Genomic DNA, 21,775 nt, shown 5'->3' on the forward strand with positions numbered 1-21,775 from the left:
CCAGATAGTTTAGGTCATTAGACTGTTGGCTGTTTACGGATGCTAAGCAATAAAGGTACTTGGTGCATTAACCCCCCCCCATGAATACTGTTGCTGTAATATACAATGTGCAGTCATAGGTGTGTGTGTGTGTTAATATTAATTTTACAATGGCTTCAAACGTGGCTCATTCAATCAGAATTAGAGTTCGAACTATTCTTTCATCATAACGATATGTCTATTTAGCAACATCAACAGGTCGACGTAATATACATTTACTTATGAGCATGCATACGAATCATTTGAGTTTGTATGTGTCTTTGCAAAACCAACCTTCAGTTGCACTTGACATAATGTGCACTTGTTTGCTGAATTTCAATGCGCCAGTGTCCTTTATGGTATTTATCACATTTATTCAGAAGGTTGCACTGTTTTGTCCTTTTTATAATTGTTGGTTACAGTTAGAATTTGAAAGAAAATCTATTTAAATTGTATGCATTAGAGCAGACAGCAGGGTTAAATGCAACTGCTCTAAAGTGAATTCATGTAATATTTATTTATTTTATTGTTTTTATTATTCTTTTATGGTGTTGAACAATAGACCTCATTAGAATTAAAACACCTCATCCAGACCATAATATTCAAGACCCAGTGTGCTGATAGCTCAACTTCTGTTGCCATTGATTCATGCTTCATTATAAAAGAGCACAAGGAAAATGAGTGCTAGCTGGTGTACAGGCACTTGATGGAGAGGATGTGTCAATCATCATGAGTGACAGATCTGAAATTATTGCCTCCCGTCGAGCGCTGTTGGCCACGAGTGAAAAAGCAGCTGTTTATTAACTGAGATTCACAGAAACAGACATGTCTAGACATGCTAGGAACAGCAAGTGCCCGTAAATCTGAACAAACTAATATTATCAAGAGTGGTCTCCTAAACAGATGATAAATCACAAGCCAGGATTTGATATTTTGTTCTATGTAATGTACGTCTGCATGTGTATGTATGCAAGGGAGATATTTAAATCTCGTACATACCCCCCTCTTTACACACTTCTCACTGTTGTCATCCTGTGAATTCACACCATTTACATCTGAACGCTGCGTGCATTTGGCACCAAATTATGCTTATGTATTCTTGCAAAGACTGTAATGAAACTCCAAACAGTTTCTTTCTCCAAAGTGATTTTTTAATCTTGTTTTAACATACTCCTATTGTACCTACAGGTTCCTTTTAAAATCTAAACGATAAGCATGTTGAAAGTCGACACTGACATTTGCACTGTATAATTTTGCACTAATTCCTAACCTTTACATGATCGTTCTGATTTTCATAATCAGATGCAAATTCATGAATGATCTTGAACTATTTAGTCCCTTTCATTAACCAATTCAGTCATGCTGAGGTACAAACATGGTCACCAAGACCTTACTTTGTTTCTCTTCTTGTCACAAAGCATTCAACCACCATGAAACATTAATATACTGCCAAGTTTATTATTAAAAATAATACCCGACACGAGAAGTTCTCAACCTTGTGGTCGCTACCCCACGTGGGAGATTTCCTGCTGCAGCTTGTCAAAGTCTGGCATTTGGGGTTACATATGCACAATTTTAATTGTTTCCACTTGCATCAGACAGTTGTCTTTGACTGCGTCGCTCTATTTTTTTCGGTGTCTTTCACCATGAGTGGTATGTTTAAAGATGCTCTGTCAAGTTAAAAGGAGTTTAGCTTTGGAAAACATATCTCAAGACCCCTGCAATTCCTGCAAGTGTTCTGAACTGCATGCGATTTTCGGGCATTCAGTCAATGACAGTTCTGTTTATTTACTTAAAATGTGAGTGATATATATGTCTGGTCCAGCGAAGGTGGGTTTGTGCCCATAGGCCACATTGTTGCCGGTTATGTCTGGTAAGGACCTGCCTTACAACAGGCCTACAAGCCCTCAGTCCAGCCTCTCTCAGCCTATTACAGACAGTCTGAGCACTGATGGAGGGATTGTGCATTCCTGGTGTAACTCGGGCAGTTGTTGTTGCCATCCTGTACCTGTCCCGCAGGTGTGATATTCGGATGTACCGATCCTGTGCAGGTGATGTTACACGTGGTCTGCCACTGCGAGGATGATCAGCTGTCCTTCCTGTCTTCCTATAGCACTCCCTATGGACTCCACAATACCACTGATGGTATCTGGCACCAAGACATTAGCAGCAGATCCTTCAAGTCCTCTAAGTTGCGAGGTGGGGCCTCCATGGATCGGACTTGTTGGTACAGCACATCCCATAGATGCTCAATCTGATTGAGAACTGGGGAATTTGGAGGCCAAGTCAACACCTTGAACTCTTTATCATGTTCCTCAAACCATTCCTGAACAATTTTTGCAGTGCGGCAGGGTGCATTATTCTGCTGAAAGAGGCCACTGCCATCAGGGAATACTGCTGCCATGAAGGGGTGAACATGGTCTGCAACAATCTTTAGGAAGCTGGTACATGTAAAAGTAACATCCACATGAATGCCAGGACCTGCCGGCCTGCCATCTTTCTATGGTGCATCCTGCTGCCATCTCTTCCCCAGGTAACCAACCCACACGCACCCGGACGTCCACATGATCTAAAATAAAACATGATTCATCAGACCAGACCCTTCTTCCATTGCTCCATGGTCCAGTTCTGATGCTCATGTGCCCATTGTAGGCACTTTCAGCAGTGGACATGGGTCAGCATGGGCACTCTGACTGGTCTGCGGCCCCATACATAGCAAACTGTGATGCACTGCATGTTCTGACACCTTTCTGTCATGGCCAGCATTAAGTTTTTCAGAAATTTCTGCTACAGTAGCGCTTCTGTGGGATCGGACCAGACGGGCTAGCCTTCACTTCCCATGTGCATCAATGAGCCTTGGGTCCCATGACCCTGTCGCTGGTTCACCTGTTGTCCTTCCTTGGACCACTTTTGGTAGGTACTAACCACTGCATACTGGGAACACCCCACAAGACCTGCCATTTTGGAGATGCTCTGACCCAGTCATCTAGCAATCACAATTTGGCCCTTGTCTAAGTCGCTAAAATCCTTACGCTTGCCCATTTTTCCTGCTTCCAACACATGAAATTCATGTGAAATTCATATATACACTGATCAGCCACAACATAGTGTTTACAAGGTTATAAATCCAAAAATATAGTTTTAAAAGTGAATATATAGTTATAAATCAGAATACATATTTATAAATCAGAATATATAATTGTAAATGTTGATATAGGCCAGGAAGATAAGGGGAGAATGATTTCCACCTGTGTGCCACACAGGCCTCACATTCAAGTGAGGAGCGGCAGGAGTATTTAAGGAGAGGAGACAGTGGCAGACACGAGAAAGAGATGCACGAAGATGCTGTCTGTGTGTGTGTGTGTATGTCTTTATGTTCATACGTAGCTGTCTGAAAAGCAGTGTATGTTTTTGTTTTGTTACACACTGAAAAGTGTTTATTAAATGTCTACGTGTTTGTCAAGCCGGTCCCAGCTTCCTCCTTTGCCATCTTTGAATTGTTACATGTATATATACTGTTATAAGTCTGAATATATAATTGTAAATCTGAATATATAGTTATAAATTCTGAATAAGTAGTTATAAATCAGCATTTATAGTTGTAAATCCGAATATATATTTATAAATCCTGAATTTATAGTTATAAATGTAAATATATAGTTATAAACCCTAAATATATAGTTATTAATCTGAATATATAATTTTAAATCTAAATATATAGTTATAAATCATGAATATATAGTTATAAATCTGAATGTACAGTATAGTTATCAATCCTGAATATATATAGTTGTAAATCCAAATATATATATTTATAAATCTTATAAAAATAATGGTATGTGTTAAAATATATAGTTATGAATCCTGAATATATAGTTACAAATCTATAGTTGTTGTGGTTACACTTTATTTTACAGTGTCCTTGTTACAGTTTAGTTACAAAAGTAATTACTGATTATTGATAATAAACAACATGTACATACTATAGGTTTAGGGTTAGGGTAAGGGATTGGTTTAGGGTTAGTTGCTTGTAATTATGCATAAGTGACTGTTGTTACTGTAGTCAATACATGTAATATGTGTAACAAGGACTTTGTTAAATAAAGTGTTACTGTTGTAAATCCAGATAAATACATATTTACATATTTATCACAGGCCAAGCGAGGTTGCAAGTGGACGATGCAAAATTATTTACTGGCTTTTCTGCTGACAGTGGTGCTGCTGCAAAGCAGGCAATTTATTCTGAGAAATAACCATTGGGATTTGCGCTCTTTTCAAATTGTCCTGCGAAATGGCTTCGCCAGCCCCAGACAAGCCATAATGCACAACAGCACTTGCACGTGGGCCTGGGCTCTGTCTGCAAAGCAATGCTAAAAATGTCCACACACAGCATAAAGCTGACTCTTACCTTGACACCCTGCCTCTCTTGCTGCTGTTTATCAAGCCATAGTTCTATTCTCTCAAATCAATAATTCACAAGTAATGGTGTAACCAGCATTCATATGCTATTTTCCCTTCCAATGGCTATATACCCCGCTGTAAAAGATATAGTAGACTCAGAACAAGGAGTTCTTGAGGTCAGCATCACAGTTTGTCAGACGCTGTGTATGTGGAATTTTTCATAAGCAGTGTACATCACATTTGAAATGATGTTGCCTGCTGCGTGATAGATGTTTGTTACAACATGATCACACGGGAAGTCAGCATGCTGTTTCCGAAAGTTCCGGTACTCTATGATCGGCAACAATATGCAGACTCACTGACATGCCCTGTCTTCCATCTGACATATTTGGAACCGCTCAACAACAATTACTTTCCCTCGTGGCACGACTGGTAGCGCGTTGCGTCAGTTGCATGGGAAACCACAGTTCAATCCCCATTTAAACGAGGAAGTAATCACATTTGTATAAACAATTATGAGCATGATAAGGAGGTTGCATTTTTATCCCTAACATTGCATTTTGTCTCTACTAATGGTTAGGGTTAGATTTGTGTTTTGGTTGTGGGGGAAGATTAAATAAAATAAGCATTTCTCTTCACTGTTTTACACCCTGTTCAGCTGAAAACAATTATTTTTACAACTGGCTTCTGGCGACCTCTCCTGGATATAAATGAATGTCACAACATATGCAATTTACCGCTTTATCCTCTGGATAGGCAGTGTTTTCGAATTCAGTCAACATATACCGATTTCGGCTAAAGAAAAATTTGGCACACACTTGCTGATTTCTAATGTGAGATCAGGCTGGTTTGTTTATAGATAGTGAATACTGATAGATGGTAGAATTGAACAGCCCAAGAATGTGCCGTTCTTTGGGTAACAAGGTGATGAATTGACTTTGAGCTTGTGTGATTTGATATATTGTGCTGCAAATTTGTTATAGCTGAGCAATTTATTGTATTTTTTTTATTTTGTGACATGGCAAGGGCAGATATAGTTCTCTCTGCTGCTGTCGACTTTTGTATAAACAAGATACATTTACTTGAGAAGCAAAAGTGTGTGTGTATATATATATATATATATATATATATATATATATATATATATATATATATATATATACACACACACACACACACACACACACACTACCGTTTTTCACATTTTAGAATAATAGTAAAGTTATCACAACTATGGAATAATAGAAATGGAAATATGGGAATTATGTTGTGACTAAAAAAATCCAAAATAAATCAAAACTATGTTATATTTTAGCATCTTCAAAGTGGCCACACTTTGCCTAGATTTTGCAGAAATCTCTTGGCAATTTCTCAACCAACTTCTTGAGGTATCACCCTGGGATGCTTTTTAAACTGTATTGAAGGAGTTCCCATCTATATGCTGGGCACATAGTGGCTGCTTTTCTTAATTATTCGGTCCAAGTCATCCATTTCAAAACCTTTTTTTTTTAAATAAAATTTTCATTTTGTAATAAAATAAATTAATATGTTGGCACAATTATATTGTTGTCTACAAAACTAATTACAAACATTTAAGCATACACCTTCAGATCAAAAGGTTTTTAAGATCATGAGAAACATTTCAGGCAAGTGGTGTAACGTTGCTGCTGCTGGCAATGACAAAGATGATGATTTAGGAACCCAGGTGCAGTTCATTTACAGTAGTGAAATCCAAAAAACCCATAAATCCACACGTGAAAAAAACATGAACATGAACTTGACTTGACTTGACATAATCTAGACTTGACATGGTATGAACTATCCAACAAAGTTACATGAGTTACAAAGTTAATGAACCAATGAAAACAAGACACATGAACATGGAGGGAAAACAGTATATCACATGACTAGAAAACACATGACATGAACCAGGAACTAGATTTTCAAAAATAAAAGAAATCAAAAACATGAACCAACAGAATAAACATGACATATCCCCCCCACTAAGGGGCAGCTCCCGATGCCCCAAGACATGAACAAACACATAAAACATGAATCAACCTAAAGTTCTGTAGGGAGTTGGTGGGGGGGGTCTTGAAGCGTGGCTATGAATGGCATGGCGTGGGGTGTGGCCTGGCGAGACAGGGCATGGGGCATGGGACCAGGGCACAGTCAATGGAATGTGGGGCCCTGAGAGGCTCGAGGGGCGCAGCTGTAGAAGGTGGGGCTGAGAAATACTTGAAGGGCGACACCAGGAAACTTGGTACCCAGAGAGTAGATGAAGACTCGAAGGGCCAGGGTGGAGCCGATGGCAGGGAGGACCAAGGTGGCACTGGAGGCTCGGAGGAGCTGGGGGATCGGAAGACTGAGGCGGAGCCGGTGGGACTGAGGACCAAGGTGGAGCCATAGGGAAGGAGGTCCCCAGTGGAGCTAATGGAACGGAGGGACAAGGAGCAGCCAGAGGATCGGAGAGCCAAGGCGGAGCCAGGTGACCAACAGACCAAGGAGGAGCCAGGGGGATGAGGGACTGACCCCGGCAAAGCCGACAGCCTGAAGGACCACAGTGGAGCAGAGGGAACACAGAGCCGAGGTGATGTCGAGGGACTGACAGGCCAAGGTGGGGTCGGAGGGTTGAAAGTTCCCCTTGCCTGCTCAGGAGAACTAAGGGTGGGTACAAGGGCGGGAACCATCTCCAGGTCTAATAGCTCAGATGTGGCTATGACAAGGCATGGAGCAGGTTGAGGCATTGCTGTAACATGGCATGGAGCAGACTGAGGCATTGCTGTGACATGGCACAGAGCAGGCTGAGGCGTTGCTGTGACATGGCATGGAGCAGACTGAGGCATTGCTGTGACATGGCATGGAGCAGACTGAGGTGTTGCTGTGACATGGCACAGAGCAGGCTGAGGTGTTGCTGTGACATGGCACGGAGCAGGCTGAGGCGTTGCTGTGACATGGCACGGAGCAGGCTGAGGCATTGCTGTGACATGGCATGGAGCAGGCTGAGGCATTGCTGTGACATGGCATGGAGCAGACTGAGGCGTTGCTGTGACATGGCACGGAGCAGACTGAGGCGTTGCTGTGACATGGCACGGAGCAGGCTGAGGCGTTGCTGTGACATGGCACGGAACAGGCTGAGGCGTTGCTGTGACATGGCATGGAGCAGGCTGAGGCGTTGCTGTGACATGGCATGGAGCAGACTCATGATCCGGAGCAAAAGATGGTGCTAGCTCAGCAACCATAACGAGGAACTCTGGCTCGGCGGCCATGTCGTGAAACTCTGGCTCGGCGACCATGTCGTGAGACTCTGGCTCGGCGGCCATGTCGTGGGACTCTGGCTCGGCGGCCATGTCGTGGGACTCTGGCTCGGCGGCCATGTCGTCGGACTCTGGCTCGGCGGCCATGTCGTGGGACGCTGGCTCGTCGAACATGACGTGGGACGCTGGCTCCTTGACCATAACGTGGGACGCTGGCTCGTTGACCATGGTGTGGGATGCTGGCTCGGCATCCAGCTCCCCCACAGTGAACGTGGATCCAATAATCTGCTGGGCGAGGTCGATATATTGAGCAAGGCTGTGGGTACTCTGACCGCCTGGCATCAGAGAAGAGATGGGCTCATTAAGCCCAAATCGGAAACAGTCCTTGAGGGCCACCTCATTAAAGTCCACCCGGCAGACCAGATTGCAGAAGTCCTCAATATAATCCTCCAGGGGACAACTCCCCTGACGTAGGAGAAGAAGCCGAACTGCTGGGTTCTTTATGGGTGGTCAGGTATTCTGTAACCTTGCTGCTGCTGGCAATGACAAAGTCGATGATGTAGGAACCCAGGTGCAGTTTATTTACAGTAGTGAAATCCAAAAAACCTCTAAATCCACACATGAACAAAACATGAACTTGAATTGACTTGACATAAACTAGACATGACATGGCATGGCATGAACTATTCAACAAAGTTACAGTCACAATACCTGACCAGCAACAATGGAAAACACGAGGGCTTAAATACTTGGACATGGGAGAACCTAAACCAATGAACAAACAGAACTCTAAACAAGATAATCAAACAATGAACCAATGAAAACAAGACACATGAACATTGAGGGAAAACAGTACATCACATGACTAGGGAACACATGACATGAACCAGGAACTAGGATCTAATCTGGGAAATTTAGAACAACTTGAACTCTTCATCCTGTTCCTGAAACCATTCCCGAACAATGTGTGCAGTGTGGGAGGGCGCATTATCCTACTGAAAGAGGCCACTGCCATCAGGGAATACCATTGCCATGAAGGGGTGTACCTGGTCTGGAACAATGTTTAGGTAGGTGGCATGTGTAAAATTGACATCCACATGAATGGCCGGACCCAGGGTTTCCCAGCAAAACAAAATTACCCAGATTTACCCAGAGCATCACACTCCCTCCACAGGCTTGTTGTCTTCCGAAAGTGCATTCTGGTGCCATCACTTCCCCAGGTAAACGGCACACAAGTACACGGCTGTCCACGTTATGTAAAAGAAAACAGGATTTATCAGACCAGGCGACCTTCTTTGACGCTCATGTGCCCATTGTAGGCGCTTTCGACGGAGGACAGGGGTCATCACAGGTACTCTGAACGGTCTGCGGCTACGCAGCCCCTTACATAGCAGGGTGTGGTGCACTGTGTGTTGTGAAATATTCCTCCCGCAACCATAATTAAACATTTCTGTGACTTGTGCCACAGTAGACCTTCTGTCGGTTTGGCACAGATGGGATAGCCTTCGTTGCTAATCTCCTGCATTCAACACGTTTACTATGAGAACTGATTGTTCGCTTACCATCTAATCTACCCAGACCTTGACATGTGGCCTTGTTAGGAGATGATCAGTGTTATTCACTTCACCTGTGAGTGGTCATAATGTTTTGGCTCATCAGTGTATACTTCTTTGATTTATTTTGATTTGCTGAAAGTGCAACACTTCCCACCACAATGTTCTTGGTGGTTGTCAAAGTGTTGCTGTTGCTGGTTGCTAGATCATTTTGTTATGTGGTTGCTAGGTAGATGCTTACTGGCCTGGTTAAACTTTTTTTTTTTTATCTGTTTTATTTTCCAACAAGCAAAACATTTTTCAGTCTTAATGCCGAAAACTAATAGGACACCTCTCCGAAACAAGCTGCACGTTTTGAAGATGAATTTTTAGGGTTTTTGGTTTGTTCGGTTAGGTAATATAAGACTTGCCTTAGCTTGCACAATTAATAATCAGATTTCAGTAACATTACCAGCATTATGAAAATTTAAGAAATGACAAAAGAGATGAGATTTAGTATGAAAGATCCAAGAGCAAATCTCATTTCTTGCTTTTATTGCTTAAACAGCCTAATGTATTGTTGAGTGATAATGGATTAATACTTTTCCCACTTCAACTGAGTATTGAAATGGATTTTCAGTCAAATCTTTGTTGAAATGTGTGAAATGAAATTTGTAGTCTGTCCCATTTTTGTGTACATTTGGGTGACTGTAGCAGAAGGATTTTCTGACATAAGCTGTGTCCAAGAAAGATGTCTCTTGATGAAGAGATGTTCAATTGTGAGAGGAGCAGGGGTGCGATTGAAGCTGCCCTGCTTTTATCTGACATTGACAGCTGTGCAGAGTTAATGATGGTTTGTAATTAATATGAATTTCCACTAATGTTCAAGGGTTTTGTATTCTAAATAAAAAGGATTAATCCCATTTAAAAAGTATGGCACGTCTCTCTCAAAAACCCTACACTCAGTAATTTAGAAACAATGGCAAAGAAGCCATAATTGGGGAAATAAAAAGTTATTTTAAAAGTCATTTTCTTAATCAATATTTTTGTCTCGTTTTGCAATAAAAATATGTAAACAATCTCAAAACAAGATACATTAACTTGAAGTAAAATGGCAAAAGAGATTAATGGGGGCATTTGCAAAGAATAAAGTGCACCCGGTTAAAGTGCTGTTTATTTGCACTGTCTGCACTGGTTTAGTGCCCGATTCACTAAAGGAATTATGCAAAATAGGCAATGCTGCAAATGCGTCCTCAAAATATGTGCAAGGCGCAATTCTTAACTTGGGGGCTGGTTATGAGCAAATATATTACAGAGAATGCAGCAGACCACCGTGATCTGTACTTTACAGCACCACTCCACTACTGTGATCCAGACACTTGAATCACATCTTTAACTGTAAGTGTGCTTGACTACAATGCACATCTAGATATTTGCCAGGTTATAACACTCTTCTCCATCATTTGATGAACTACTACTGCCATAATCTCTAGAAAATGTACATCTCATTTTAAATAGCTTTCAGTTTACTGCCTACTTTTAAGGAGGTGTGTTTGCATGGATTATAAATGACTTAATTAAATAATCAAGATGCAGCGATATTTAAGCAGTGATTGTGGCTACTAAAACTAGTGAATAAGATGTAGGTTTTTGCACTGAAATATCACACGCTAAAGTGGCGCAACTGTTTAGTGAATTCCCCCCTCTGTTTTCCTGTGTTTAATCTTTTTTTTTCTTTCTTTTTTTGTATAGCATATGAACGGTCTGTTTCTTGTAGATGTTTGAGAGGAATAGATTGTTAGAGCGAGGTCTTTGAATTGAATGGCCTGAAATATATTTTAGGTGACTCTATGGGGACATTTCATTTTTACTGCCTTCGTCATGAAGGCTGATTTACATATTGCTTTTACCCACCAGTCTCCACCGTGTGTCCTTTCTGTTTCAGTGTCCTTGTCGAATGTGGGTTCTTGCTCTCCTCTACTTAAGGGAACATTTCCTGGCTGATGTCTCCTCATGAATTTTCCATGTACAGGACGGGTTACACTTTGTCACGCCTCTGTGAATTTCTGTCTGCCAATTCTCATCAGCCTATGTTAGATGAGGGAGCTTAACGCTGTAAATATTGAAGCCAAACATCCCGAGACAAATTAAGAAGGAAGAAATTAGACTGACAGCTCCCTTTCATTGAGACTTTTAGTTTTAGTCCGAAATTGAATTTTAATAAAATGATTGCTTTGTAAATATTAATCCTCACACCACTGCCAATCAAAGCACATGTAAGGAAATACTAAAGAGGAATATGGATTTGAATATAGATAGGGAAAATATTCCTGTCCAAATCATTGGGGATTCTGAAGGTTACCAGATCCCAGTACTTGAACAAGTGAGTCCAATGATTGGCCAGTTTGTTTCTTTGCTTCTCCGATTATAACATGTAGTAAACCCTATTAACCATTGTTAACCTTTTAAGCTATGAAGGTGTTTTTAAAGATTTCCTGTTTCAGTGGCATACCCACATCTAAGCTTACAACTCTACGAAGAAGAACAAAAAAGGGTCAAATGTTTTGTACCATTTTAAAGAGAACTTTTTTAGATTTTTTTAATGATATAGATTTATCATTTATGATAAATTTATAGATTAATGATAGATTTAATGATATAGAATGATATAGAAGAAACTGCTGAAAAAAAAATAAAAAACTTTTTTGCTTATTTTTCTGATTTGACATTTATATACAGTATCTCAGGGTGTAAATAAGGTAGCTCCAAAAAAAAAAAAACTGCTTTTGTTTTGTTCCCAATCATATTATCTGCTACTGAGTAAAATGTTGTGTTGATACGGCAAAGCAATAGAAATGTATAGCATTAAAAAAATAATTTCTCCTAGTGCCCAAAAACGTCTCCAAGTGACCAGAAACCTTTCCAAACAAATAAAACATAAATATTGTACATAAAAACTAATTACACATGCAAATACAACAATGACTAAAGGTAGGCTCTCTCTCCAAAGCATGCAGGCATGAGTAACGAGATCTCATTCAGTTCCATTCTGTGTCATTTGAGCCACCATTGAGTTTGTGTCATGTACTTGGCGCCATCTCCTGGTGGCCATATATAATTAAAGCGAACGATCCTGTCTGCCCATATTTGGATGACTTCCACCTCTGGTTGCAGCGATCTGAATCCTTATTAGCATTCCATGATGCTAGACAACATACTTCATAATTTCCGATTAAATCATCTCATCCAGGAATGCTGATGTGTTTTTAGCCAGAAAGCACATTATGTGCTATGTGCACATTGTGCTTTGTGTGAATTATCTAATAATCTTTTCATCCAATTACGTTATTTGTGGGCTCATTTTAAAGATAATTACTTCCTAGTAATGGTATGTGATAATTTATGTTCTTTTTATTTTTATTAAAGTTATAAGTGAAAATGAGGCTTATAAGCACCATCTGTTTACATGTAACATGTATGATAAAGACATGTACTTAGCTGTTACTCACTTTATTGTGAGTAAAACAAATAGTCTGGTTGTATTCTACTCTTTGAGAGCTTTCAAATGAAAAATGACACATGGAAATTCAATCAGTTTGATTTTTTTACCAGTTACAATAATATGTAAAGTGTTAAATTATTAATACAGTAAATTATCCAAACGGAAAACTTTGTGCACTTGTTAGGTTTTGGTCATAATGCCTACATGCATTGTAAAGTACAGCTTTTAAGCTTTAAAATTATACCTATTTTCTTTTGGTCAGGATTGTAGTTATTAATATTTTTATTTATATTTTATTTTTTTCTCGCCAATCCATGCTTAAAGGGTTAAATACTTGGTTGTGAATACACAATAATAATTTCAGTACATTTATTTTAGTGCCACTTAAGGTGATGGCTTTTAAGTGGTATAATACAACTGAGACCCTGCTGCTCATATACACTACTGGAGATCGTAGGTGGTTTCTCAGACATATTCCTTTACTTATAACCCTCCATTGTGTTTCTCTGGACCTCAGACAAGAAAGTCATTGTCTTTTTTTGAAGTTAATTCATTTCATGAGGTGCTCTGTGAAACTGCTCTCAGTACAGTGAATGAGTGAGAGCGATAAGATAAAAGAAAAGCTTGAGTAATTTGTGTAAAATTAAATTTGCCTTCCTGCTTTCTCTTGGTTTTTGAAAGAATGAAATGTCATTAGGAATATATCTCATCTTGACTCACTCGCAAATTAACAGTATTCCAAAAAAGGCTGTTTGACTTGCTGTCTACTTGGGCAAGTATATTAATCATCAGAGATTTTCTGTCTACACCAGAACCAACTATTTCTTTTTAAGACCTTTCTGTGTGTTTGATTATTATTTTAAGCATGAGCTAAATTATATTTTATTCTTTATAAAGAATTATCCTTATACGGTACTTACGTACTTCTTGATCTCTTTCATAGTTCAGTATACCATCGTTAAAAGCCCTTTCGTTGTTTGAACTGTTAATTGGCTCATTTCTTTTGATAGCCATCAATGTACTAATCCTCACCAACAGATTACTATCAGTTAATTAACATTGTAAAAGACTTTATTGACTATGTTATCTTTGAATCTAGATGTTTAATGAAAATGAAGGACAACACATGTTCACAGAGTGTAATTAGGCCTACTTTTTTACAGTTCATTTCGATCGCAAGTTTTTACACATTTGCAGACACTTTTTTTTTCTTTTTCCATTATGTTTGCTTTCTGCTTTAATTTTGTATTTTAAAGTGTACTTAATATTTAAAAATTAGCTTTATAAATGTATTATTATTATTATTATTATTATTATTATTATTATTATTATTAATAGTAATAATTTTAATTGTTATTATTATTATTTGATTTATTGATTAATATTTTAATAGTTTTGTGTTTGTGTTGGTGCTCATGATACATTTCTGATTATAAATTAAAAGTGTATCATAAAAAGAAACCTTGTAATATTGTGTTTATTGTGTGATCGTGTTCTAAATCATGAGAAAATATTGAAGTAAAATTTTATAAAGTATTCCTTATGGTCAGATCACAAATTCTTGCATAGAACCCTGAAAAAAAAAACTTGGTAAATTGATATGTTACAAACTTTTTGTTGTATTTATGTGCCATGGTATTTATGTGGTTTTTAATCACCAAACATGATGTTGTTTTAGTACATTTTCAAAATAACTTGATAGAACTATGGTATTTTTTTTTACAATACTTGGTGTTAAATTAAACATTTTTGAATGTTTTATTATTATTATTATTGGGGGGGGGGGGGGGGGATATTTTTACCATGAAGATTTATTATTATTATTATTATTATTTTTCTAACAGTTACATGCTGAATAGATTTTTTTGTTATCATTGTTTATTTCAGGCAAATCTGTTTATTTTCATATTTCCTCTGGCAGATGAATTACATCATCTTTTTTTTCTTCTTTTTTTCTTTTTGTTTTTTACAGGATCATGTTGCTTCGTAACAACACCCTACGCATCATTAACTCCAGCCGCAGCGATGAGGGAAGCTATGTGTGCCAGGCCGAGAACCAGTTTGGATCAGCGGAGTTGACAACCGTGCTGCTAGTTAAGGGTAAGAGACCCTTATCAACTCATAAACCTGACCTAGCCTATGGTTAACCACACAAGACCAAACAGAGCCGTGCCTGGATGATTTGAGTTGAGTTGGGTGTAAGAAAAATTCATTGCACCTGATCAGGCATGAAGCAGGTTTTTATGCTGATGCAAGAATTTGCTCACAGGAGCATCCGTGGTCTTCCAGAATGGGTATTGTTGAAGAGGTTATTTTAGTGGGTGCAAAATGTTCTTAGTGAATTCTCCCAATGTCTTTTTTTCTATAGACGTAATGTGAATTTCACTAATGTCAGTGATTGCAGTTATTTATTTATTTTTTCCTGTATTTTGTGGTGTTCAGTATTTTAGAGTTTCTGACACAACTGCAGATGTTCTTCACCTTTTCAGTTGTACGGTGATGACAGGATGATATTGTTGTGGTTGCAGAGGCCATGCAGGTGGAGTTAAGCCCCATGCGTGTGGAGGTTACGGTGGGAGAGAGCGTGGTGCTTAGCTGTAAAGTCACTCATGACCCCTCGCAGGACGTGTCCTTCCTGTGGCTACTCAACAATCAGCCCCTCAACTCACAGCAGGAGGGCAGTCACTTTGAGTACATTCAAACAGTAAGGGTTCTCTTCACTACAGATGTGCCACTGTGTCCTTGTGCTGAGGTAGTAGGTGAAATCCAATTAAATCAATTGGCTGTGCATTTGTTTGGGGGTTATCTTGTTGGTTTTCATGGTGTTTTGTGAATGATAATATTACTTTACCTTATTGTTTGAAGGAATGGGATGGGGTAAACAATAGTGACCATTAATATATACAGGTGCATCTCAATAAATTAGAATGTCGTGGAAAAGTTCATTTATTTCAATAATTCAACTCAAATTGTGAAACTCGTGTATTAAATAAATTCAATGCACACAGACTGAAGTAGTTTAAGTCTTTGGTTCTTTTAATTGTGATGATTTTGGCTCACATTTAACAAAATGTGGGGGGGAGGGTATTTTGAGTGGAAATACATCACATGGTCTTTACCGAGCCTTGTTGGAAGTATGTCATGTGGAGAGGTCCCATGGTAGGTCCTACCCAAAGGGGGAGGAGATTCTACAAAGCATGGCGACCGGGGGCAGAGGGGCCGCTGCCCAAAGAAGACACAGTTTACCGACAGGGAAACGATTTTGCGGAAAATATCACATGGGGTTGCCTTCGGGGGAACCAGCACATGTGGAGCACCTACCTCAGTACAGGGCCTCATTAGCGCACTTACTGAGCCGGCAGCGAGTTTCTCCACAAACTCAACTGCCACAGGGCTAAGGAGTGTCTGTGAACACTACTGGGAGTCAAGAGCACACATCTTCCCCTAAGGCACTATGCACAAGCAGTACACCCGGCCAGTTGTCCCGGAACTTACCTGCTCATGCCTGCCACTACTCGGGACAAAACCGGCTCAATCCGGCGATTGTAGAACCTCGCAAAGGTGTTGGGTGCTGCCCAGCCTGCTGCTCTGCAGATGTCTGCCAAAGAGGCACCACTGGCCAGGGCCCAGGAGGCCGCCACACTCCTGGTAGAGTGGGCTAGTAACTCTGCAGGGGGTGGCACGTCCTGAGACTGATATGCCATCATGATGGCGTCAATGACCCATTGGGTGATCCTCTGTTTAGAGACAGCGCTTCCTTTCCGCTGTCCACCAAAGCAGACAAAAAGCTGCTCGGAGCTTCTAAAGCTCTGCGTGCGATACAAATAGATGCGTAAAGCTCGCACCGGACACAGCAATGCCAAGGCTGGGTCTGCCTCCTCCTGGGGCAGCACTTGCAGGTTCACCACCTGATCCCTAAAAGGGGCAGTGGGAACCTTGGGCACATAGCCCGGTCGGGGTCTCAGGATCACGTGAAAGTAACCTGGACCGAACTCCAGGCACGATTTGCTGACAGAAAATGCCTGCAAGTCCCCTACCCTCTTGATGGAAGTGAGCGCATTCAGGAGGGCAGTCTTCAAAAAGAGTGCCTTAAGTTCAGCTGACTCCAAGGGCTCAAAGGGAGCTCCCCGTAGACCCTGAAGGACTACAGAGAGGTCCCACGGGGGGACGAGGCACGGTCTAGAGGTGTTCAGTCTCCTAACGCCTCTCATGAACCTGATGATCAAGTCGTGCTTCCCCAAGTACTTACCATCTACCGCATCGTGATGAGCCGAAATAGCGGCTACATACACCTTCAAGGGACAGCCGCCCCTCCAACCTCTCCTGCAGGAAGGAAAGCACCGATCCGACTGCGCATCTCTGGGGGTCTTCGTGTCGGGAAGAACACCACTTAGCGAACAGACACCACTTCAAGGCATACAGGCGCCTCATAGAGGGAGCCCTAGCCTGAGTGATCATGTCTACCACCGTGGGTGGTATGCCACTTAAGTCCTCCGCATCCCGTCCAAGGGCCAGATGTGGAGATTCTGTGCAAGGGTCTGTGCAAGTAGGCTCACTGGGGGAAATGCATACTTGCGTATTCCAGGGGGCCAGCTATGTGCCAACGCATCTATACCGAATAGGGCATACCAAAGCGGGCAGTGGGAGGATTCCCGGGAAGCAAACAGGTCTAACTGTGCTCGACCGAATCGACTCCAAATCAGCTGGACCACCTGAGGGTGGAGACTCCACTCTCCCCTTAGGTTAACCTGATGTGACAGTGTGTCTGCTGCGGTGTTGAGGTCGCCCGGGATGTGAGTGGCTCATAGCGACTTGTGGCACTGCTGAATCCAGAGGAGGGGCGGGCAAGTTGTGACATGCAATGGGAGCGTAGACCGCCTTGGCGGTTGATGTATGCTACCATCACTGTGTTGTCCGTCTGGACCAGCACGTGCTTGCCCTGGATCAACAGCCGAAACCACCGCAGGGCGAGCAGTACTGCCAACAACTCTAGGCAGTTGATGTGCCAATGCAGCCGCGGGCCAGTCCAGGAGCCGGTGGCTGTGTGACCGTTGCAAACGGTGCCCCAGACCGTCTTGGAGGCGTCTGTTGTAACCACGACGTGCCTGGAGACCTGCTCTAGGGGAACCCCTGTCCGTAGAAATGCCAGGTCAGTCCAAGGGCAACAGACCAGCGTGATGGTCATGTAATGTGTCCCGCAGTGCCTTGCCCATCTCGGGACTCGAGTCCGAAGCCAGTGATGATGCGGTCTCATGTGCATCAACCCAAGCAGTGTGGCCACCGCTGAGGATGCCATATGCCCCAGGAGCCTCTGAAAGTGTTTCAGTGGAAACGCTGTTCTCTGAACGCCTTCAGACAGTTCAGCACCGACTGTGCACACTTGTTCGTGAGGCGCGCTGTCATCGAGACTGAGTCCAACTCCAAACCGAGAAAAGAGATGCTCTGAACCGGGGAGAGCTTGCTCTTTTTCCAGTTGACCCGGAGCCCCAGTCGGCTGAGGTGCCGAAGCACGCAGTCCCTGTGTGCGCACAGTAACTCTCGAGAGTGAGCTAGGATCAGCCAGTTGTCCAGATAGTTGAGGATGCGGATGCCCACTTCTCTTTGTGGGGCAAGGGCTGCCTCTGCGACTTTCGTGAAGATGCGAGGGGATAGGGACAGGCCGAAGGGGAGGACCTTGTACTGGTACGCCTGGCCTTCGAAGGCAAACCGCAGGAAGGGTCTGTGTCGAGGTAAGACCGAGAACCAATTTTGATGCTGGACACTTGCTAGAATGCGCTTTTGCATCAGCATCTTGAACGGGAGTCTGTGCAAAGCCCGGTTCAGTACTCACAGGTACCTTTCTTCATCTCGGCTGGAGGGACAGGTTCTATTGCGCCCTTGCGCAGAAGGGTAGCGATCTCTGCACACAAGGTAGCGGCGTTCTCGCCCTTCACTGAGGTGAAGCGGACGGCGCTGAACCTGGGTGGGCGCCTGGCGAACTGAATCGCGTAGCTGAGTTGGACTGTCCGGACCAGCCATCATGACGGGTTGGAAATCGCAAGCTACGCGCCCAAACTCCGGGCGAGGGGGACTAAGGGAATTATCACATCGGACATACCGGCGGGTGGCGCCTCACGGCGGGGCGGAGCTCTAGGTGCCACGTTGAGGGATTCTGAGCCCCGTGGACATGCTGAGTCCGGGGACATCAAAGCACTTACCTGGCTCCTGCTGCCCACCATAAGATTGGCCGAGGGGGGGGTGAGGAGGAATCTTGTCCCCGTAGTCCACCGGACCCAATCTCGTGTGGGCGTGTTTGTGCCACAGCTGGGTGCACAGGGGCGGGGCGACAGGATGTCGTTGCAGCAGGAGGACGCCCTTGGCGATGAGCAGACAGGGTGCGGGGTCTTGTGCCACGCCGGGGCAGGATGTGACGTATGGCATCCGTCTGCTGCTTCACCGCCAAGAACTGCTGGGCAAAGTCCTTGATGGTGTCACCGAATAGGCCAACCTGGGAGATGGAGGCATCAAGGAACCGTGCCTTGTCAGCCTCTCGCATCTCAACCAAGTTGAGCCAAAGGTGGCGTTCCTGGACAACGAGGGTGGACATCGTCTGCCAGAGAGACCGCGCCGTGACCTTCATCACCCAGAGAGCGAGGTCAGTCGCCGAGCGTATTTCCTGTATCAATCCCGGGTCAGAACTACCCTCATGCAGTTCTTATAGCGCCTTGGCTTGGTGTACTTGCAGGAGAGCTATGGTGTGCAGAGCGGAGGCGGCTTGTCCAGCGGCACTGTATGCCTTAGCCGTCAGGGACAACATAAACCTACAGGTCCTGGACAGGAGTTTCGGGCACCCGCGCCAGATGGCGGCGTTCTGCGGACATAAGTGCACCACGAGCGCCTTATCCACCTGGAGGATCACCGAGTACCCCATGGCCGCTCCGCCATCGAGGGTAGCGAGAGCAGGGGAGCTGAAAGGTCAGGACCGGGCAGTAAAAGGTGCCTCCCATGATCTTGTCAGCTCCTCATGCACTTCCGGGAAGAAAGGAACGGGTGCAGGGCGGGGCGCGGCTGTGAGCGGCTCCCGAGCCCAGGAACCAATCATCGATCCGCGAGGGTTCCGGGGAGAGTGGAGGGCTCCACTCTAGCCCGACACTCGCGGCCGTCCAGGAAAGCATGTCCATCATTTCCACGTCAGCCTGGGACTGGGCGACCATTCCCGAAGGAGGAAGCCCAGTCGAAGCCTCTGCGTCTGACGGGACGAGCCCACTCTCCGATGCTGCGCTCGATAACTCATCCTCTTCCCGGGCTCTGAATGAGGGGTCGAACTCGCCCTGAGACGAGCCGGCGATCTCGTCCGGGCGCACGACCAGGGCAAGCGAGCGTGCTGGGGAATGGGAGGTCCGTGGGGGGATACTCGGCGGAGGTGGTCCCACTGAGGTCCCCAAATCACCCCCAGTGCTATCGGCACAGCCACATACCCGTAGGTAGAAGGACCGAGGCGGGGAGCCACCGGGGTGGCTTGCTTTCTTACGAATGCAAGCCGCGACCGCAACATTGACATGGTCATGTTCTTGCAATGAGGACATGATCCATCCACGAACGATGTCTCTACATGGGCAGCGCCCAGACACGTAAGACAGCGATCGTGGCCGTCGGAAGCGGAGAGATAACACCCGCAACCAGGAATAACACACAAACAGAAAGGCATCTTTAAAAAGACGCGTCTTTAAAAAGACGTTCCGTGTGTGCCGCTCTTTCAGAAAGAAAATATACTCTATTAGAATATACTCTTTTAAATGTTCTGCCGAAGCACCCAGGAGCGTTCTCAGCAAACCACAGATGCAGAGGGGAAGAAGCCGCTGAAATGCGCCATAAGATCCAGCAGAGAGAGGTGAATGAACTCTGCGGATGAATTCAGCTCAATGAATAGAACTGCTCAGCTCCAAAGAGAGGTTGCATACCAGCTCCTTTTGTACCCGTATGTCCGGGGGAGTGGCATGCAAATTCCACTCGCCAATCCTCATTGGCCTTTTAAAAAAAAGATCAGAGGAGTTTGGGGCTCCCAAGAGTGACCCCTAGTGTCACTACATCGATACAACGTTGAGTGAGTGACAGATAGGGAACATTCTTTCTTCAGTCTTCTCACAGTGGCATTCCACATTGACATTTCCATAAGGGGGTGGCCATTATCACCCTAGTTGTGAAAAACATCAATATTCGTGACCACTGACAGTCCCTTACATACAGTCTTTCTAAAACAAAAGGTGACTTCCAAAAGTTAAATCAATTTATTGTTTAACATGAATGAATGGACAGGATGGTTTTCCCAATATGTTGTAGCAAAGGCTCTGGTCTACAAAATTCAGCACTTAAAGGTCTTGTGAAAAAAAATTGAGTATGTGTTTTGTGGCCCTATTTCAGTGTCCTTATTATTATTATATTTATTATTATTATTATTATTATTATTATTATTAATAATAATAATAATAATAATAATATTATTAATAATATTATTTTTTAAAACTTTATTTTCTCAAAAACTACATACATGTTGCTCACATGTTATTGTAATACAATGTGTGCTAAATACAGTGTAATGAGACTTTCAATTAATATGGTGAAAGTAGTTTAAATAAGCACAAATGTCAGGGCATGTCAAAACATCTCCAGGATCCAAAAAACACCTCAGACTCCAGAGGGTTAACCAAATTAAGCTGGTATTAGAAGCAAGTAATGTCAGAGCTTTTTTCACAATTCAGACAATTAACTCTTTTTCATAAATCACAGATATATCGGTGGAATATTAGCTTTAGTTTAGACAGTATTAGCATTTAGCAAATAACTGGTATTAACCTTATTGGGGCCAGTTTTGAAAGAAGATAATTTCAGAGCTTTTTTCCCAATTCAGACAGTTCATTATTTTTCGTAAATGGCAGATGTATTGTTGGAATATCATTATCAGTCAATATTAGCATTTTGCAAATAGATGCAATTAATCTAATTAGTCCGATATTGGACGCAGGTAATGTCAGTGCTTTTTTCTCATTTCAGTCAATTAACTCTTTTTCATAAATCACAGATATATT

At 42.9% G+C, this 21,775-nt stretch overlaps 1 protein-coding gene across 3 annotated transcripts in view; it reads left to right on the forward strand.

Annotated features, from left to right (window-relative positions):
• LOC127455675 (contactin-5-like) overlaps positions 1-21,775 on the forward strand; it is a 389,595-nt gene that overhangs the window by 320,725 nt on the left and 47,095 nt on the right. For all 3 annotated transcript variants that reach the window (XM_051723705.1, XM_051723706.1, XM_051723707.1), the window contains exons 13-14: positions 14,683-14,810; positions 15,239-15,414. In XM_051723705.1, the coding sequence (XP_051579665.1) occupies positions 14,683-14,810; positions 15,239-15,414 (304 nt within the window). The remainder of the gene's footprint in view (positions 1-14,682; positions 14,811-15,238; positions 15,415-21,775) is intronic.

Source organism: Myxocyprinus asiaticus, chromosome 18 (genome assembly GCF_019703515.2).
Source record: "Myxocyprinus asiaticus isolate MX2 ecotype Aquarium Trade chromosome 18, UBuf_Myxa_2, whole genome shotgun sequence".
Taxonomy (NCBI): domain Eukaryota; kingdom Metazoa; phylum Chordata; class Actinopteri; order Cypriniformes; family Catostomidae; genus Myxocyprinus; species Myxocyprinus asiaticus.